At 43.9% G+C, this 17,905-nt stretch overlaps 1 protein-coding gene across 1 annotated transcript; it reads right to left on the minus strand.

Moving 5' to 3' along the window:
- Positions 1–9,491, minus strand: DCAF11 (DDB1 and CUL4 associated factor 11). Its single transcript, XM_044665221.1, has 15 exons — positions 9,443–9,491; positions 8,604–8,910; positions 7,614–7,753; positions 7,238–7,365; positions 6,832–6,896; positions 6,175–6,275; positions 5,776–5,922; positions 5,025–5,079; positions 4,596–4,664; positions 4,179–4,236; positions 3,894–4,079; positions 3,225–3,378; positions 2,115–2,267; positions 1,017–1,123; positions 1–897 (listed from the first exon to the last, which is right to left on the minus strand). Exons 1-15 carry the CDS (start codon positions 9,489–9,491, stop codon positions 763–765), a joined length of 1,854 nt encoding a protein of 617 aa, XP_044521156.1. The 3' UTR covers positions 1–762.
- Positions 9,492–17,905: the final 8,414 nt, after the last annotated feature.

The following is a 17,905-nucleotide window of genomic DNA, read 5'->3' on the forward strand; positions in this document are numbered from 1 at the left end:
TCAAATTTTGGAGGAAAATTTATTGAGGGGGCTAAAGCAAGTAAAAGCAGGAAGGATTCCTACCTCAACCTGATTAGTCCCCCTATCCATCTGTCCTGAGGGGACACAAGCTGAAAAGTCAGTTCCACAAGGATTAAGATAGGGGCTTCCTACACTGTAGCACCTCCTACTCCAAAGACACAACGAGGGAGAGCAGATTCCTAGCCCATATTCCCCCCTTCCCCCCAAGAAGGAATGACATTCTTGTCATCATGAAAAAAGGAGAGCAGTGATAGGGAGAGTGACCTTCTGAATGGCCTGTCTGGCCTTCAACTTGAAGGTTCATGCTACTGGGCCAGGCAGGGGTAAATCAGACTCCAACTGGTCAGCCCATTTAGACCTAGCCCAGGAACACTAGTCTACTGACCAACCCTCAGAGTCCAAACATGATTATAAAAAATCAGCGTTCCCTGGCTGGCTAGGACCATACCTAAATAACTAGCTGTGGGTGACCTCTCTTTATTTTTCAGAGTTGTCTGGCCTGTCTGCCCTAAGGGTAGGGATAGAGGCTGGGCCACAGCACTGGATAAGAGCCTAACCCAGCCTCAGAGGGCAGGATACCCCCACCCAGAGTACAGCTAGGTAGAAAAGCTAGGGTTTCTGCTCCTCACCCTCTAACCCTATCAGCTCCTCCATACATCTCCCTGAGGAGAGAGATAGAGAGGATAGAGTAGGTGATTCCTCTTGGGGTTGTACAGATCAGTCCGTACTGACAGGAAAGAATTACTGGGGAGAGGAATAGGCTGCAAAGGAGTTGTATGGTAGGCAGGTGGCAGTACGACAATCCTCAGAATCCAGTGGGTCACTCCTGAAGTACTCCAGTGGACGGTACTGCCATAGGCGCAGGTTTCCATCCCACTATGGGGGCCAAAGAGGGATGGCTGTTAGAGGAGGACTCTTCTGAACCTTAAGCCTAAATCCATGGATCACTCCAACCCCGCAGTTCCCATTTCCTTCCACAACCCTGCCAATCTCACCGAGCTGCTGACAATCTTCTGCTCAAATGGATGCCAACTGACGTCCCGTACACAGGCCTTGTGGCTGGTCAGCTTCTTCACAATTTGGCCACTGAGGAGGTCATATACTATACAGGAAAGAATAGAGAAAAGGCCTCGGTCCATCCACATTTTACTCTATGGCAGAGGTTCTCAAGTTTAGCCTTGTGGCCCCTTTGGCAGTCTGAAGAAGTCTTTGGATCCCATCTCAGAATAACTTTTTAAATGTATAAAAAAAGACTACACAGAATTATGAGAGATATCAATTCTACTGAAAAGGTTATTTAAGAAAACAAAACTCCTGGGTTAAGAACTCCTGCTTTATGGGAACTTCTTGCCAGCTTAGCCTCCTTAGCCACTTATTCCAGACTTATTTTCCTAGTGAAGCAAAACCTCTCATAGTATACAAGGGTTCTTTTAAAGTCTCTTTTTCATTATAACCTTGACTATGCCCTACTCTGAAAAGATGTTCTAATGACAGGATGGGGAATTTCAGACCTTAGCTCAGTTTCACCTGGTCTGCAGTCCAGAAAATTTAATATGCCTTTAGGAGCAATACCTTAGAAAGCTATAAGCTAGAGATGTTCCTGGATATCAATGTATCTCCTTTTGTGTGTCTGTATGTGTCCCATCCTCCTGTCCCCACCAGGTTTTTCTATGAATGTATCTGTGTTTCACTTTCAGTATTTATCTTTGTCTTTCTGTGTATTATATATGGATCTCTTTGTCTCACTCTGACTCACTCTACTCATCTGTATCTTTTCTTTCCATAAACTAGGGAAAAGTACACATTTCATTTCCTTCTTTCCCTCCATCTTCTATCTATATGCTTTAGCCAAAATATGGAACTGAAGAACACTTTTCATTATTTCTTGTCTTATAGGATCTGTTTTTAATGAGAAAATTAGCTTGGTGGAATATTTTATAGGTTTCTCTTAATCTCCCACTTTCTGCCCCCCCTTCCCCCCAACAGATTACTTCTTATGTACTTCAAATTTTTCTTTCTCTTCTGACTTGGCTTTCAGTGGAGAAATGGTCTCCCACCTTATGGTGACCATTTGTTTTTGGAGTGATACTTACTGACCACCTTGCCAGTAGAGCAGCCACTGTAGATATATCGTTGGCCAGTGCTGTGGGCAGGGGAGAATCGGCAGCGGATAAGGGTGTGGAGTACACCATGACCTCGGTATGTCATCACGGAGCTATCCCCAGGGAGCTTCAGTTTCTGCCAGGCTATATGGAGACAAGGGGAAGGGGAAAGATGGCACACACTCTGTTAATGGGCTCTTCTAGGGTGTAACAATGCTCCTGCATGACTTAGAAAGTTCCTGGTAGCAAATATGGAACAGAATAATGGAGTCACCAAACTGAGTACTATCTTTGACCTAACTATATCACCACTAGGCAAAGCTGTTAAAAGACAGAAGAAAAGGACACATATATGCAAAAGTATTTCTAGCAGCACTATAATAATAAAGAACTGGGAGCAAAATGAGTGAACTGAAACATCTGAAAAAAATGTGGTGGGGCAGCTGGGTAGCTCAGTGGAGTGAGAGTCAGGCCTAGAGACAGGAGGTCCTAGGTTCAAACCCGGCCTCAGCCACTTCCCAGCTGTGTGACCCTGGGCAAGTCACTTGACCCCCATTGCCCACCCTTACCAATCTTCCACCTATGAGACAATACACCAAAGTACAAGGGTTTAAAAAAAAAATGTGGTATATGAACATAATGGAAAACTATTGTGCTGTAAAAAAATATGTATATCAGGAATCCAGAGAAAATTGGGGAAACTTGTATGGCTTGATGAAAAGTATAACTAGAAAAACAATTTATACCTTGAAGTAAACAATACTAAGGAAAATACTGAGTCACATTCTTTCCCTTTTTGATGAAAAAAGATCAGAACTCTGATCAAATAGGGTCACCAATCTTGATTTCAAGAGGACTAATAATGATATATGCATATTTCTTGGCAGAGATGTGGTATTTATGGGTAAGGAATCAGGCATATATATTGCCAAATATGGACAATGCATTGGTTTGATTTGCTTAATTGTGCTTTTCTGTTAAAATGGTTTGGCCTTAGGGAACAAAAATAATGACTGTCATTGGGAAGTGACAGCAATGTAAAGAAAGCATCAATAAAATCTTAAAAAAAAAAAAAAAAAAAGAGGAAAGATCAACTCTGACCTTTCTTAGGCACCTGCTGCCAGCGATAGTCCCAGTATTCTTGAATGGCTGCATGTCGTGAGGCCTCCATGCCTTCCCGGCCTGAGAAGCGCCGGATATCCCAGAGCTTTATGGTCTGGTCTTTGGAGTTGGTGATGAGGTACCGGGCATCACCCTGTGAACGAACCCAGGGTCACAAATTGAAACGCAATTCAAGGTAGAAGAACACAAAATTATATGAGGTCTTTCTTAAGAGTAATGCCAACTGTTAATCCTAGTCTTGGGTCCTGCCTTATTTTTCTGGTTGATTGGCAAGAGCTAGATCCCTCTGAGACTCTGTAACCTGTTTATGAGTCATGTTCATTTCCTGGTGTTTGCCTCAGACCCTTCCTCATGGCCAGGGATTTCTACTTTCTCAGGCATTGGTCAAGTTAAGCTACAGATTGTGGCTTAGGACCAGATCTAGTACAGGATATCCTGATCCTTGAGGACTTGTGGGTAGTGGTGGGTTTTATACCCTGTGATTTTTACTCCTTTCCCTTATTAATTAATGACTGGTTGGAATTCTTTTTTTGTGAAGACCTTGGCTATAGTCTGAAAGACAAATTCCTATGCCAGCCCTGCTTTCAGGCCCTCCTGGAAGCCAGAGTCTTAGCATATCAGCTGTGTAGTCCCCCCTCTCCTGTTCACCTTGCTGTCGATGAAAGTGATGCCATCTCGGTGCCCAGCCAGTGCACCCACAGGCTTGGGATCATCTTCACGCATGGTGCGCCGGTCCCAAACTTTACAAATGGCATCATCCCCTCCAGAGAACAGGATGTGGGAGCTCGAGTCAGCAAAAGCCACTGCATTCACATCATTGTCATGAGATTCCATCTAGAGCAAGGAGAAGACAGGCTATCCTAAGTTTTCCTCTTTCTAGCATTCCAGTCAACAGAGATAGAAAACATGATGTTTAGGTCTCAGGAACAGTACCTGCAATACACGGCGGTTCTGTTCTCTATCAAAGATATAGAGGCATCCATTATTGGCACTGAAAGAAAAAGAGATTTTGGGTTGAGTTAACAACTGACCAGTATTCTGAAAGTGGCTTCTTTGAAGGTTCTGAGAATTTGTTAAAATTTTATGTTTAAGCTCAAGTCCCTAATCCCATAGAGTCTCTCTCCAATCCCTCCAATGGAGAAAAGTTGGTCTGAGGCTGAGAAAAAACTTAAGGCCTCAAATCCCTTGTTGGGAGTAGACTAGAAAAGAGGTAAGAAACACCTATGTGAAAGTAAGCATGGTTAAAGACCTGTGAGCAACTGGGTTGGGGTTTTGGAATACAGATCTCAAAACCATGTTCAACCTCCAGATTAGAACTGCTTAATTGTGGAGATCTACCTAAATACTCACCCTCCTAGCACCTCTCGTCCATCTGAGGAGACTGCAATGGAGAAGACAATAAAACTATGTTGATCTGGCCTAAAAGAGAGTAACAAATTTGTTAGACAGGAAGACTTTTCTTTCAGTCTATATAATCCACTTCAGATCCAAAGAAAGCCATGCACCCCATTTCTGGAGGGAAACAATAGGGTTCTGCTTATGTGTGTCAGAGTAAGGGCTATCTCAGAGAGAATGCTAGAGTTCTGCTGCATCCATCTACTCCACTCTATTCTTCCTACTGAGAAGTGATCTGTAGCTCCTACCCAGGGCATCTCCCACTCAGAGGAGCAGATTTTTTTTTTTTTCCTGCTCCCTCCCCTATCAATGTGTGCCTCATTTTCAGAGAAATTCATTGCAGCTAAGTTTCTGATGGGTCTAGCTGAAGAAGGAAGCCAGTACCTCAGATCCAGGGCAGTGTGTGTGTCTCCCTCCCCGTAGATGTTGCAGATATGAACTAAGAAGCAAGAGAGACAAGAGTCACTCAAGAGTTTGGGGATGGGCCCCTGTGTAGTTTCAGGGGGCAGAATCAGACTCAAGAGACAGAAGTTGAATCAGACAGGAGAGATGAGATATGTTTTAGAAGCAGATTTGAGTTCAATATAAGGAAAGATTTTTTAATAAATTCTGGCTATCCAAAAATGAAAGGGAAAGCTTTATAAAAATAATGAGTTTCCCCTCACTAGAAGTGTTTGAGCAAATGCATCTATTAGAGATGTTATAAAGATGGTTTCTTCACAGAATGGTGAAGCCCTGAATGACATAAAATCTTCATTGTCTTTCTTGAAATCAATACTGTGTCTTGTTTTCAAGGCAGAGGAGCAGTAAGGGGTGGGCAACTGGGATTAAGTAAACTGCTAGAAAGCACTTGAGGCCAAATGTGAACCCAGGACCTCTCATCTATAGGCCTGGCTCTCAATCCACTGAGCCACCTAGCTGTCCCTTCTCTACTTTATAAATGAAGTTAGAACAGCAAAGGAAAGAGAAGGAACACAAGGCAAATTCCATGCAAAAGTTAGGGGGTGTCAGATCATCTGAGAGTATGGGCCTCCTATAATGTAGCATGAGAATCTAGCCCAGAGAAAAGAGATGGGAAGATGTAGGATATAGGGACCAAAATGGGAGAAATGATAGGGGTGGTAGGTATACTCACTGTAATCAGACCAGCTGGAATAGAGGAAGTGGTTCCCATCAGGAGTAAAGGCTACATCTAGAACACTCCAACCTACATCCCGGGCCTTGATGCTCTTGAACTTATGGAAGCAGCCATAGCGGCAGTCATATAGCCGAATTGTCTGGTCTGGGAATTGAGAATAGACAAATTTCAGGAAACTTTCTTCCTTCACCCTTGGCCACCTAGTATAGTTATGGGATCTTCCTTTTGCTGCAGGGCAGTCAGAATTACATCCTGCTGGCATTTCCCAACATGAGTATCAGAAGGCAACTTGAACAGAGGCTTCCCCAATCTATGGGCTGATTGAAATTATTCTCTATTCTGAGTATGGGTTCACAGTTCCCTATTTAAGCAATAGTCGTCTCTGTGTCCAGGTACCTTGGCAAGCAGATAAGAAGATCTGACCATCCTTGCTGTAGATGCCACAGAAAGCCTTATGGAAATAGGAGTCAGTGAAGCCCAAGTAATTGGGCAAGAAGCTTAGAAAAAGGAGAAAAATTGTAGTAAGGAGACATCAAGCTAAGGAGGTATCAATGTCAACAGCACCCCAAATAGACCAGTACATGAGGGCCCCTCCTCTTGGTTTGTAATTCTTTTTTTTTTTTTTTTTTAATCCATAACATCAAGTTTTTTTTTTTTTAAACCCTTAACTTCTGCCTTAGAACCAATACTACATAAGAGTAAGGACTAGGCAATGGAGGTTAAGTGACTTGCCCAGGATCACATAGCTAGGAAGTGTCAGAGGCCAGATTTGAACCCAGGACCTTCTGTCTTTAGGCCTGGCTCTCTATCCATTGAGCTACCCAGCTGCCCCCATCCACCAAGGCTTTTTAACAAATTTTACATTCCTCACCATTTCCTCCGATAGCAATAATTCTCATCCCTCATTTCAATTTTATTAACTCCAACATTCCCTATTAACATCTTAATTTTTAATTTCATCCATTTGGTCCCATCTATTTGTCCCTCTGGATCTTCCTCAAATATGATACCACCAAATTTGAACTGATAGTAGTATTCCAGCCTTAAACTTACTGAGACATTACTCGAGACCGCTCCCCAGGAGAAAAACTGCCATGATGGCAGAGCCCCCGTTCTCTCTGTAGGGAAAAGACATATCAAACTTTTACTGCCAGCTTCAAACTTTTTTTTTTTTAAAGCATTCTCCTCATACAAGGTTTGGTTGGCAAACTCCTGACTGCCCTTATATATCTACCCAAATAGTTAACACTTACAAAGCTCTTTAAGGTTTTCATTACTTGATCAAGTTTCACAATTTTGTGAGATACTCACATTTTCCAGATAGGGAAACTGAAGATTACTGAGGTTAAGTAATTTGCCCAGGGTCAAACATTTGTTAACTGAAGATGGAGACAAGAACCAGGTCTTCCTGACTCCAAATCCAGCTCTCTATCCATGAAGTACAGGTAAGGAAGCTTACCTGGTGCAACATTCTAGGAAAGCTGTACTCTTGTGTTAGCTTATTTGATCCCAGCTGTCCTGTGGCCAGTTTTACTTGGGTCTTGATCTCATTGCATTCCAGCTCTCGGGTGTCGGGGTTTGAGTCCACTGTAAGAAGACCAAGCCCTTGCCTCAGTCTTTTAAGTCACAGAGGACAGAAGAGGATAAATTGGCAAGAAGGGGACAAGGATGGCAAGGCCCGACCATGAAGGGAGGGAATGAGGTTCAAAGGATTCTCTTCATCCCCATAACTGATCTTCCTCCCTTCTTCTTTTGACTCCAACCTTTTGTACCTAAATTTTGTTTTGCAGACTGCTGATCTACAATTCTAGGAGCTAAGTACCCTTTCTTCTTACCAGGTGGATTGTATCTGTCACCGAGACGACCCTCCCAAGTGCTGTCATTGTCATCATCTGAGTCAGAGAGTGTATGGATGAGCTGCAGGCTGGTGGCACCAACTTCCTGTACCAGTCTCACCTGGCCCCTGTGGAGAGACCTCATGGCAGGGGATGATCCCTCAATACTAACCAACTCAAACTCAGAATCTCACATTCCCATCTCTATTATTAGGGACCCCAAGATAACTATTTGGGCGCTATCAGGTTGTAGAAGTCTATTCTTGGAAGCAGGGCTAGGAGTAAAATCTTAGGGACTGTATTTGAGGAGATTTCTGGAAATGTTAAGCTGAGATTCTAGAGCCAAAAGTTATGGAGTTTTGACTTTACCAGAAGAATTCTACATTGTACAAAGAATTCTGAAGGGATCTTCTGGATCTCATCTTCCTAAATTCCATAATCTCAGGCCATCTTTAGGCAATAGTCTTTCCCCCAAGATATAAAACTAGGCACAGTCCTTCTCCACTGTTTCTTCATAAGGATCACTTACTTTACCAATTCTTCCCTTTAGTTTAGTGTTGGAGCTAGGTCAGTTTAAACTTGTTTCTTTTTTTAAGTCCGTATAGGGTCCCTATCACATACTTAGGTCCACTACATCTTTCACCCAGCTTTCACTCCCTCTTTCCTCTGTTTACTTACTTGGGAACTCAGGCACATTTATGCAACCAAAGTGAACGCTACTAAAAAAAGAGTTCCCTCACCTACTTGAGCAAGGCATGGCTAGTAGTAAGCCCATCATTGTGCCACCTCTCCCCAAGCTTAATACTGCTGGTCTCATTAGGAAGAGACTGGAGACCAACAAATTTGGGGAGCCTCAAGCAAGGAAAATTTTCTTTCCTCTCTCAGAGGCCTAGTGCTGAGGTGCTGCTCCCTGTTCCCTATCTTGGGTAGTTTAGCTTCCCTGTCCTGAATGGGGAGTGAAAGGGGGTTTTATACTAGAGAGTGAGTTACCTGGGGAGGAAATAGGCCAGATCCACATCGTCATCTTCTTCTCTGTACCAAGGCTCATATCTCCCATACGGGGAGGCCTCTGAGGCACTGCTGTTGCCTGGAGAGTCCATCTTCTGGTCACAGCATCCTCCACATGCGTGCTGGAGCCTGTCCTCTTCTTGGGTCTGATGGGGTGCTACCCTGGAGACTCCTGAATGCTGTGTATATGGGAGGAGGAGAGGCAACTGCTCCTCTTCAGGGTTAGGGGTCCTTTCTCCTTGGCCAGTGACAGCTCCCAGGACTCCAGGAACCGGGACGGACCTGCAGCCTGGAAAGCCCAAAAAAGCCGGGGGGAGGGTCGAGGATCACTCCCGTACCGCCAAGTGACACCCTCACCCACCAATCACAGCCCTTGGTGGGGAGATTCCTTAGGTTCACCTCCGAGCTCACCTAGCAAAGCCCCAGGGGGAGGGGAAGGGAGAAGGGGGAGATCCCCAGGAGACCACCAATCAGAACTCTCCTGGAGGAAGAATCTTATCCACCAATCAGAGAGCTCTATTGCTACAGCCGGCAGAGGCGAAAGCCAATGAAGTTAGAATCCGGCTTAACAGCCCTCCCCCCACAACTCCCCCCGACTCCCGGCCACGTGGTATGTCCGGGGTGTGTACAAGGAGTTGGGGGGGGGATCAGGGTTCCTCCCGCCCAAGGGAGCGGTTAATGGTTAGCCCGCAACCCCCCACCCCGACAAGGGTAGCACAAAAGCCCCAGCGGCATAGAGGGCGGCGCGCGAGGCCTGGTTATATATATCCACGGCGTTTCCCCCAACGGCTCTACCAGCTTCGCGCGGCTCCGTCACGCACCTCTCTGATTCCCGGGCTCGCCTCCCGCTTGCGTCACGCGATCGGCCATATCTGTCCCCGCCCACCTTTAGTCCGATCACTGGATGGCGGGTTCGAGTGATTGACAAGTGGGCGGAACTAAGTGGGTTTGTTATGGAGGGGAGGAGGCGGGGAAAGCAGTTGTTGGAGGAGGAGCGCGTGTGCGTGTGTGTTCGAAGCGCTAGTGGAAGGGCGGGGGCGGGGAGGGGGAAACAGGAGGGCAGTGTAGGGGAGCGGAGCGTAATGTTGTTGACGCTTGTTTCCGAGGGTAGGAATAGATGGGGAACCCACAGGGTGGGCGCGGCCGCGAATTCTTCCGGGGTTGTGCTTCTTAGGGAAGAAAGGGAGAGGCAGGATATGCTAATTACTAGCCTTGGATTGGCTAGTTAGGCGCCTCGGGGTTGGCCTTCACCTAGGCTCTATCTACGGCACTATTTGAAGTCAGTCCCTAAAGTGGCAAGTTCTTCGGGATCCACACTTTTCAGATGATCCCAAAGCCTCCGTTTGCGCACCTTATCCTCCCTGGTCTCCGCCAAGGCCCCCAGAGCTTTTGTGGCTATTGTACCCTGCTACTAGCGCTCCTGAGGAGACTACCCAGTGTCATCGTGTGTATCAGGGGAACCTGGAGCCCCAAAAGACTGCTTCCAAAGCTGGAGCCCGGCCAAAATCTCAAACCCGCTCGTGGTTGGGAGTACACCGCCCTGCCTGGACTTGTTCCTCCAGACCCCCTTATGACCGACTACCCCTCACCTAACCCCCAGGAGAGGCGCCCCTAAATCTGCCTCTTCGGGTCTAAACATGGCCGCTTCGCTCCTTGCCCCCCCCCCCTCCCCTGAACGCACTTGACCTTGAGCTTTTGCTGTTGACTTGCTTCTCCGCCCCTTTTCCAGAGTGTTTGTATGTTTGTGAATCTTCTCTCTTTGCACTGCCCAGAGGTTTGCAGAGCTCCTCTAAACTCTTACCCCTCCCCCATCACCCCAAAGGGATGAGTGCAGGGTCCAAGGTCTTGTTCAGCCCCCCTTCCCCCAACACTCTCCCTCTCCTGATCAGGGATCCCAGCTCCCACCCTCCCCTCCTTCTCCAAGTTAATATGTAACTAGGATTTGGGTCCAAGGTGGAGAACTGCCACGCCTGGGGGAGCCCACCCCAGATTGGAGGTATGGGGAGGCAAAGTCCCATTGTTGTGCTGAGCTAGCAGAGGCCTTCTTCCAAACCAGAGGGCAACTCTCAGGACCCTCACCCTCTACCCTACAACCTACTTGTAGGTACCTGGCCTGGTTTTCGGTAATTCATTTCTCTATCACATATTTATGACACATTAGGTTAGAGTGTATTCTTCATAGAATCAAAGAACTGGAGATTTGGAAGGGAGCTGGGCCAGGTGGTTGGGGGTGGCATCCAGTCTAATCCATAAACAAAAGGAATCCTCACATTGCCTACCAAGCTTGAAGGCCTCCAAAAAGTGCAAGCCCACCACCTCTTGAGGAAGCCCATTCCAACTTTAAACCCTTACTTTCTGTTTTAGTAACAACTTTTAAGACAGAATGGCGAGAGGTAGGCAAATGGGGGTTGTGTTTATGGAATCTCCAAGTTTACCCCTGTCCCTTCTGAACTTGCCTCAAGGGAAGTTCCTTGTTTTAGGCTGAACAATAAACCTTAAAGTACCCATCTCATCTTAGGTAGAATTAGTAGATATAACCAAATCTTAAGTACCCCTTTGTCTTAGAAGTTTCTCTCATTGTATCAGAGGCCTCTCCCAGGTAGTCCAGCAATGACTGGAATCCTTCTTGTTATCCATTGTAAAGCATCAACTTCTCCCTGGCCCTTCCCTTTTCCCATCAATTGGGAAAATCAGTCAATTGAACCTTCCTGTCCTATAGTCTCTAAAAGTTATATAAGACCTCAAGTTCTTCAGCTCATTGGAAAATCTCCTTTTGAGGTGTTTTTTTTTTTTTTTCTGGGATACTTTGTTCCCAGAGTCCCAGAACCTTGTCTGTGTAGTGTCTAGCGCTTGACTCTGTAGTGACCCACCAGAGCATTGTCTTCCTTGTTCTGAGTAAAAACTTTCTAACTACTTTAGTGGTTCTGTGTTTTTCAGTGTTGATAGGAGTAAGTGACTTGTGTGAGACACATCTAGAAAAGATTTGATGTCAAATTTGAGCCCAGGTCTTTCAGACTCCAGGCCTGGTACTTTTCCACCCTGCTATCTAGCTACCCCTCCTCTATAATTTTTAAAGTGTTTTATTTTACATTGTTCCCATTTATTGTGTAGTTATGCTATGTAGATTTTATAGCATGAACATAGTATATTGTAGTATGCAGTATATCTGATAAAGTCCTTATTATGTGCCAGGCACAGGTGCTATAATTATCACTATTATATAGTTGGGGAAATCAAGGCAAACAGGCTAAGTGACTTGCCCAGGGTTATACAACTAGAAAGTGACTGAGGCTGGATTTGAACTCAGTTCTTCCTGACTTTAAGCACAATGCTCTATCCACTGCCCTACCTTGCTGCCCCTAAATATGATCTAAGGCAGTGTGATATGGGAAGAGATGTTGACTAGGAGGAAGGATACATATAGTGTCAATGAGGAGGGACTTCAGAGGCCTAACTCCTCCTGGAATTCACTTGTTCTTTCTGTGATGTCCCAGACAGGGGCCATCTAGAGGTAGCCTTTACTAGAAGACTTCTTGGGATAGGGATTTCTCCTTATGGATCCTGGTACAGAATGGCTTCAGATTTCCCCAACATCACTTGTCTCTAGACAATACTAGCTTTCAGCTTCCCTCCTAAAATGTCATACCCAAATGTAAAAAGTATTCCAGGAATGGCCTCCTTAGGGCCCAATCCCATGTCTCTTCTGTCTCCCTCATTTTGGCCATTGGATTGCTCTCTCTCTCTCTTTTTTTTTTTTGAAACCTTTATCTTCCATCTTGGAATTGATATTAAGTATGGGTTTTAAAGGCAGAAGAGTGATAAGGACTGGTATTCGGATTTAAGTGGTTTGCCCAGGGTCATACAGCTAGGAAGTGTCCGAGGGCAGATCTGAACCCAGGACCTCTTGTCTGGGCCTGACTTTCTATCCCTGAGACACCTCTTGGCCTCAAAAGATACTAGAGTGGTTTACCATTTCTTTATGCAGTTTATTTTATAGATGAGGATTAAGTGACTTGCCCAGGGTCTCACAACTAGTAAGAATCTGCAACTGGATTTGAACTAAGGTCTTTCAGACTTCAGGCTCAGTGCTTTATCAACTAACTGCACCATTGGACTCCTTAATGCAGCCTGAGACCAAGTTAGCTTTCTTACCCAAATTGTCTCATTGCAGACATAAATCAGGACCTATACTGCATAAGACTGTGTAACCCTACATTACTAATTAGCCAAATGACCCTGGGCAAGTCACCAAAATTTTCTGGGTCTCAGTTTCTTTATCTACAAAACGGGGAAAATACTTTTCTTACCTATTTCACAGCATTGTAAGAAAATACCAGCAATCTCCTTATGTGAGAGTCCTTTTGTGAACTAGTTGTAAAGAGCTAGTTATAACAAGGTGTTATTATTACTCAAAGTAATGAAATTGTATTATTGAAACAGGTTTTATAATTCAAGCTTTTAAAATCAGATTTCTTCCCCCTCACACTCCTCAGAATGGGGGAGGCAAAACCCTATTATGATTTGCTTCTCTTGGCTTGGGGAGCCTTCTTTTTAATATGCTGATGTGTTATCTCTTCCCAGCTGTGTGAAAGGAAAGGGCCATTGTCTTATTTCTTCTATTTCTCCCCACCCCCTCTCCGGCGTTTTCCCCATCCTCCACTGTGGCAGTGCTGAATAGCTTCTCAGTGCCTTTGACTGCCTGGTGTTAGGTCACTTTTCCTGCTCGCTTGCATCTCCACCAGAGGGCAGATGGGGGTAAGCCAAGACAGTCAATTGGCCATTCACCCATTAAAGATTCCTGGCTCCCCACCAGCAAGTCAGCCTACCTACTGCACTGAATTATTGGGCAAGTGTAGTTCTCTCTGGTTTGGAGCAACCTGATGAGTTTTCATGCAGTGAGAAACACCACTGTGGCTGCTTATGCTGTTTAATTCATACCCAGTCCTGGCCAGGAGGAAGAAATATATTTTCTCCCAATTATCTTTGGCTTGAAGTGATCTAGACTAATCTTACTGTCTTCATTAAAATCATTTATTGAGGCTCAATTGTGCATGGGGGTGTATAAACACTGAGATACTATCTTTGTCCTTCAGGTGCTGTTACTCCCCAGAATGACTACAAGGTAGGGGAATACTTGTTCCTTTCCCCTTTGCTCAGATAATGTATTTCTAAACCTTTAAACATGCCTTTGAATCTCACTGTGCACACTAAAATGGGACTCAAGACTGCAACTTGACAAGCATTGAATAGCATTTTACCTCGAAGTTATGTGATATTTATGAAGCCCGTGATTGTGATTTTTAAATAGTAAACAGCTTGGGTAATTGAGATTGTTTTCTCTTGAATGCTGTATTCTTCCCCCCCCCCCCCCTTGTTTTTATTCTTTCTAGTTTTATAATCATTTTGAACTTTACTTTAAGTTGGTGGTCTGACTACATAGTCAACCGATTCAGGAGTTATCTCCTACATTAGTAATGAATTGTTTCCTTTAAAAATAGAATTAATTTTTTACATTATTTACATGTCTATTACCTCCTAAAATCTTCTTGAAGAAAATATTCACTTATATAGACTTGAGAGTTCTGTACAGCCACTATTTGGCTTTTTTATTTCTTATTTTGAAACATTTTCCAACATTTCCCCACTATTGTTCCATGTTTATTGTTGCACTGAAACCACCAAATATCAAAGAACATTTTTGTTTTGTTGCTTAAAAAAAAATAACCTATCTTCTGTCTTAGTATCAGTTCTAACACAGGTCTAGGCCAGTGTTGGCCAACCTCTTAGAGACTGCATGCCCAAACTGTACCTTCAAGCTGCCTGTGAGCCCACCCCCATTACTTCAAAATGGAGAAAGTACTTGCATTGGGCTGCCAGGCAGAGAGGCAGGGCAGGAAAAAAATGTCCTCAAGTGTAGTAGACAGGGAGAATAGAGCAGCACTCCCCATGCCCCTGGGGCATGTGTGCCAGGACTTCACCAAGGAGGTCTAGGCAATCAGGGTTAAATGACTTGCCCAGGGTCACACAGCTAAGAGGGGTCTGAGATCAAATTTGAACCCAGGTCCTTTCAACTCCAGGCCTGTTGTTCTATTCATTCTACCTACCTGCCCCAATCAAAGTATATTTTGATTTAATTTGGTGGTTATTTTGGTAGTGTTGTATGATTGCAAGTGATGACTACCACAATCTCTGAAGAAGTAAAGTTGAGAATCACTCAAAGGACAATGGAGAAGCCAGTGGAATGGATTTGAGCAGGCTACAGTATATTATATAAATGAAGAATTGTACAGGAGAAGTATAAGGGTTAAAAATTATTCTGGTTGGACTGAATATTTAATAGGGTGGTCGCCAGGAATTTAATTAATTCCAAATGATTTTTTAGCAATTTATTTATAAAATAGAGGGAAAGAGTGAAAGTAAGAATTTCAGAGAGAGGATAGAGTAAGGGATCTGGCTTAACAAGCTAGACTATGTGCTCAAGCCCTGGCTTACTCCGGCAGGGCTCCAGTAGCCCTAGCCCAAGGGCCTAAGGGTCAGTTAACAAGAGTTTTAGCCATGAGGCCTCCTCCAGACCTTCCAGAGGCTAGTACCTTCCAGAGGCTAGTACCTCCAGGGGCCCTTCCAGAGGCTAGTACCTCCAGGAAAAAGCCAAGGAAGGGAGTCAGCCCTTTCACTCACCCATAAGTTCTAAGGAGAAATATAAAGCAGTCCAAGGTCCTCAGCCAGAACTCTTTCAAGGTCCAGTTCAAGGCGAAAGAGTGAGTACCAGGAAGTTCTTGCAATTTATAAAGACCATTCCTTTTGTCACTTCCTGTGCCTTTCTCCCATTTTATGTGTACCAATCACAACAAAAGCTTTGCTTAGGACTGCCCAGGGGGCAATCAGTAGATTCTGATTCGTCACCCACTTTTGCACATGTGGGTTACAGACCTCCCCCACTCAAGTATACACTTGATGGGTGTGTATACTTTTGGTGATTAAATCTAAAATGGGCAGGGTAGAGTTAATCCCATCTTCACAATCCCCCCTTTAATTGGACCTTGATTCAAGGACTTGTTGTAATTTTATTTTTCCTTTACTTAGAATTTTTTGGACATAAGACTTTGATATTTTATATTTCATTCACAAGTTATTTTTCTCTTTTATTTGGATTTTTTGATGTTTTTGACTTTCTTTTGCCAATTGATTCATATACCATAAAATTCAGCCATGCATCCCTGAAGGATCCCTTTGTCACCATCCTCCTCAGGGGGGAATGTATTATTATCCTATAATGCAAAGTTCAAATTCTTTTTTTTTTTTTTTTTAAATCCTTGTACTTCGGTGTATTGTCTCATAGGTGGAAGATTGGTAAGGGTGGGCAATGGGGGTCAAGTGACTTGCCCAGGGTCACACAGCTGGGAAGTGGCTGAGGCTGGGTTTGAACCTAGGACCTCCCATCTCTAGGCCTGACTCTCACTCCACTGAGCTACCCAGCTGCCCCCTTCAAATTCTTTTGAGAGTAATTTTAGGATAAGAAATTTGCTACCTCCCCAAATCCAGAAAGTGAACTGTTTGGAGAAGTCACCTTGAAGATGCCTGTAGAGACTACATGCTGCACCAGAAGATCCAGAGTGAACTTTGGGATGTGATGAATTGAACTGTGGGGGGTGTTGAATGCATTTTTTTTAAACCCTTACCTTCTGTCTTGGAACCAATACATGTATTGGTTCCAAGGCAGAAGAGTGGTAAGAGCTAGGCAATGGAGGTCAAGTGACTTGCCTAGGGTCACACAGCTAGGAAGTATCTGAGGCTAGATTTGAACCTAGGACCTCCTGTCTTTAGGCCTGGCTCTCAATCCACTGAGCTACCCAGCTGCCCCTTGAATGTATTTGTTTTAAATGTACACTTTTATGCTGAAGGGGACTGCCCCCTAACTGGCTTTTTGTCAATGTGCTTTGCAATCGTTGGTTTTGTTCTCTTTTCCTTTTATCCCCAAATTACTGTAATTTAAAAGTTGGTTCTATTTACAAGATTCATTGGAGACCAGTCTTCCACGGATCTCAGAGGAGAATGTGTTATTGGAAATTTTGTACTTTTAAAAACTACATTGTCCAGGAGCCCACTGACTTCCTGTCGTTACATACTGACTTAGGGAATAAATTCGGTGGATTTCTGGGGCTAGCTTTCTTCTCTGGGAATGAGGGCAGCTATGAACTTGGGACTTTTGAACAGGTAGATTAGCTTGGGCATGTGGTTTTATTTTGTTACTTATTTATTCCTTTACTTCTAATGATTATTAATAAATTTTATAAAAACATAATAAAGTTATTATTATATATTCATTTTAATTTTTACAGAAGGCAGTGTAAAGGATGTCATCAGAAAAGTGTAGAAATGTATGGTCAAAAAAATGTTGAGTTTGTCATTTAGTGACGGCAAAATGAAGGCACTGGAATATATGGCCTCTTGAGGTCCCTTTCAGCTATGGTTCTCTGACCATGAGGAATAACCAATGATCAGCTAGGACGTTCCACTGGATTTCTTACAATGTCAAAAGAAGAAAAATGAAGGTTCTCAGTATACTTGGTGAACCTCCTATGTCAGAATTATAGGACACAAATCCAAGGCACATTGGATCACAGGAATGTATGGCTTTCATGTGTCACACTGGACATTGATGAGATCAGAGATCTACTAGATTCCTGGAGTGGGATTATGCTCATATCTTTCTATCTATACTGTTTTATTGAGTTGATTTCAGCACGTTGGCCCATTATGACCCATAAATCTGTTTTATTTGTATAGCCAGTCTTCAAGACTAATCATTCCATGAGTCCTTCTCCTGAAGAGTTTTGGACTCCATTTAATAATTAGATCTTGACATTATTTTCTTGGTACAAACCACCAATGACACTCACTTCAGCATCATCTATAAATTTGCTGAACCTATTTGCAAGAAGTTAATGAATGGAGGTATTAGAGATGTTTATGTAACAGACAAGAGACTTGAGATATGAACAGGAAGAGATCATAGAATCATACATTTAGAGCTTGAGGAGAGCTAGTTGGTTAACTTGTCCAGCCCTCTTTTTTCATTGTCAAGGAGAGGGAGGTTGTCATACATGTGCTAAGGATTGGAGTCATGAATTAGAACCTAGTTCTTATGCCTCCAAATGTTGCATTCTTTCCCCTGGAACATACTGCCTCTGAGTCTTCTCCATAGGAAGTGGAAGAGGACTTGTTTAAAGATCATTGCAAGAGGAATCAGGATTTTGTTGAGTTCTGGACACTTCTATCTTAAG

Source organism: Gracilinanus agilis, chromosome 2 (assembly GCF_016433145.1).
Source record: "Gracilinanus agilis isolate LMUSP501 chromosome 2, AgileGrace, whole genome shotgun sequence".
Taxonomy (NCBI): domain Eukaryota; kingdom Metazoa; phylum Chordata; class Mammalia; order Didelphimorphia; family Didelphidae; genus Gracilinanus; species Gracilinanus agilis.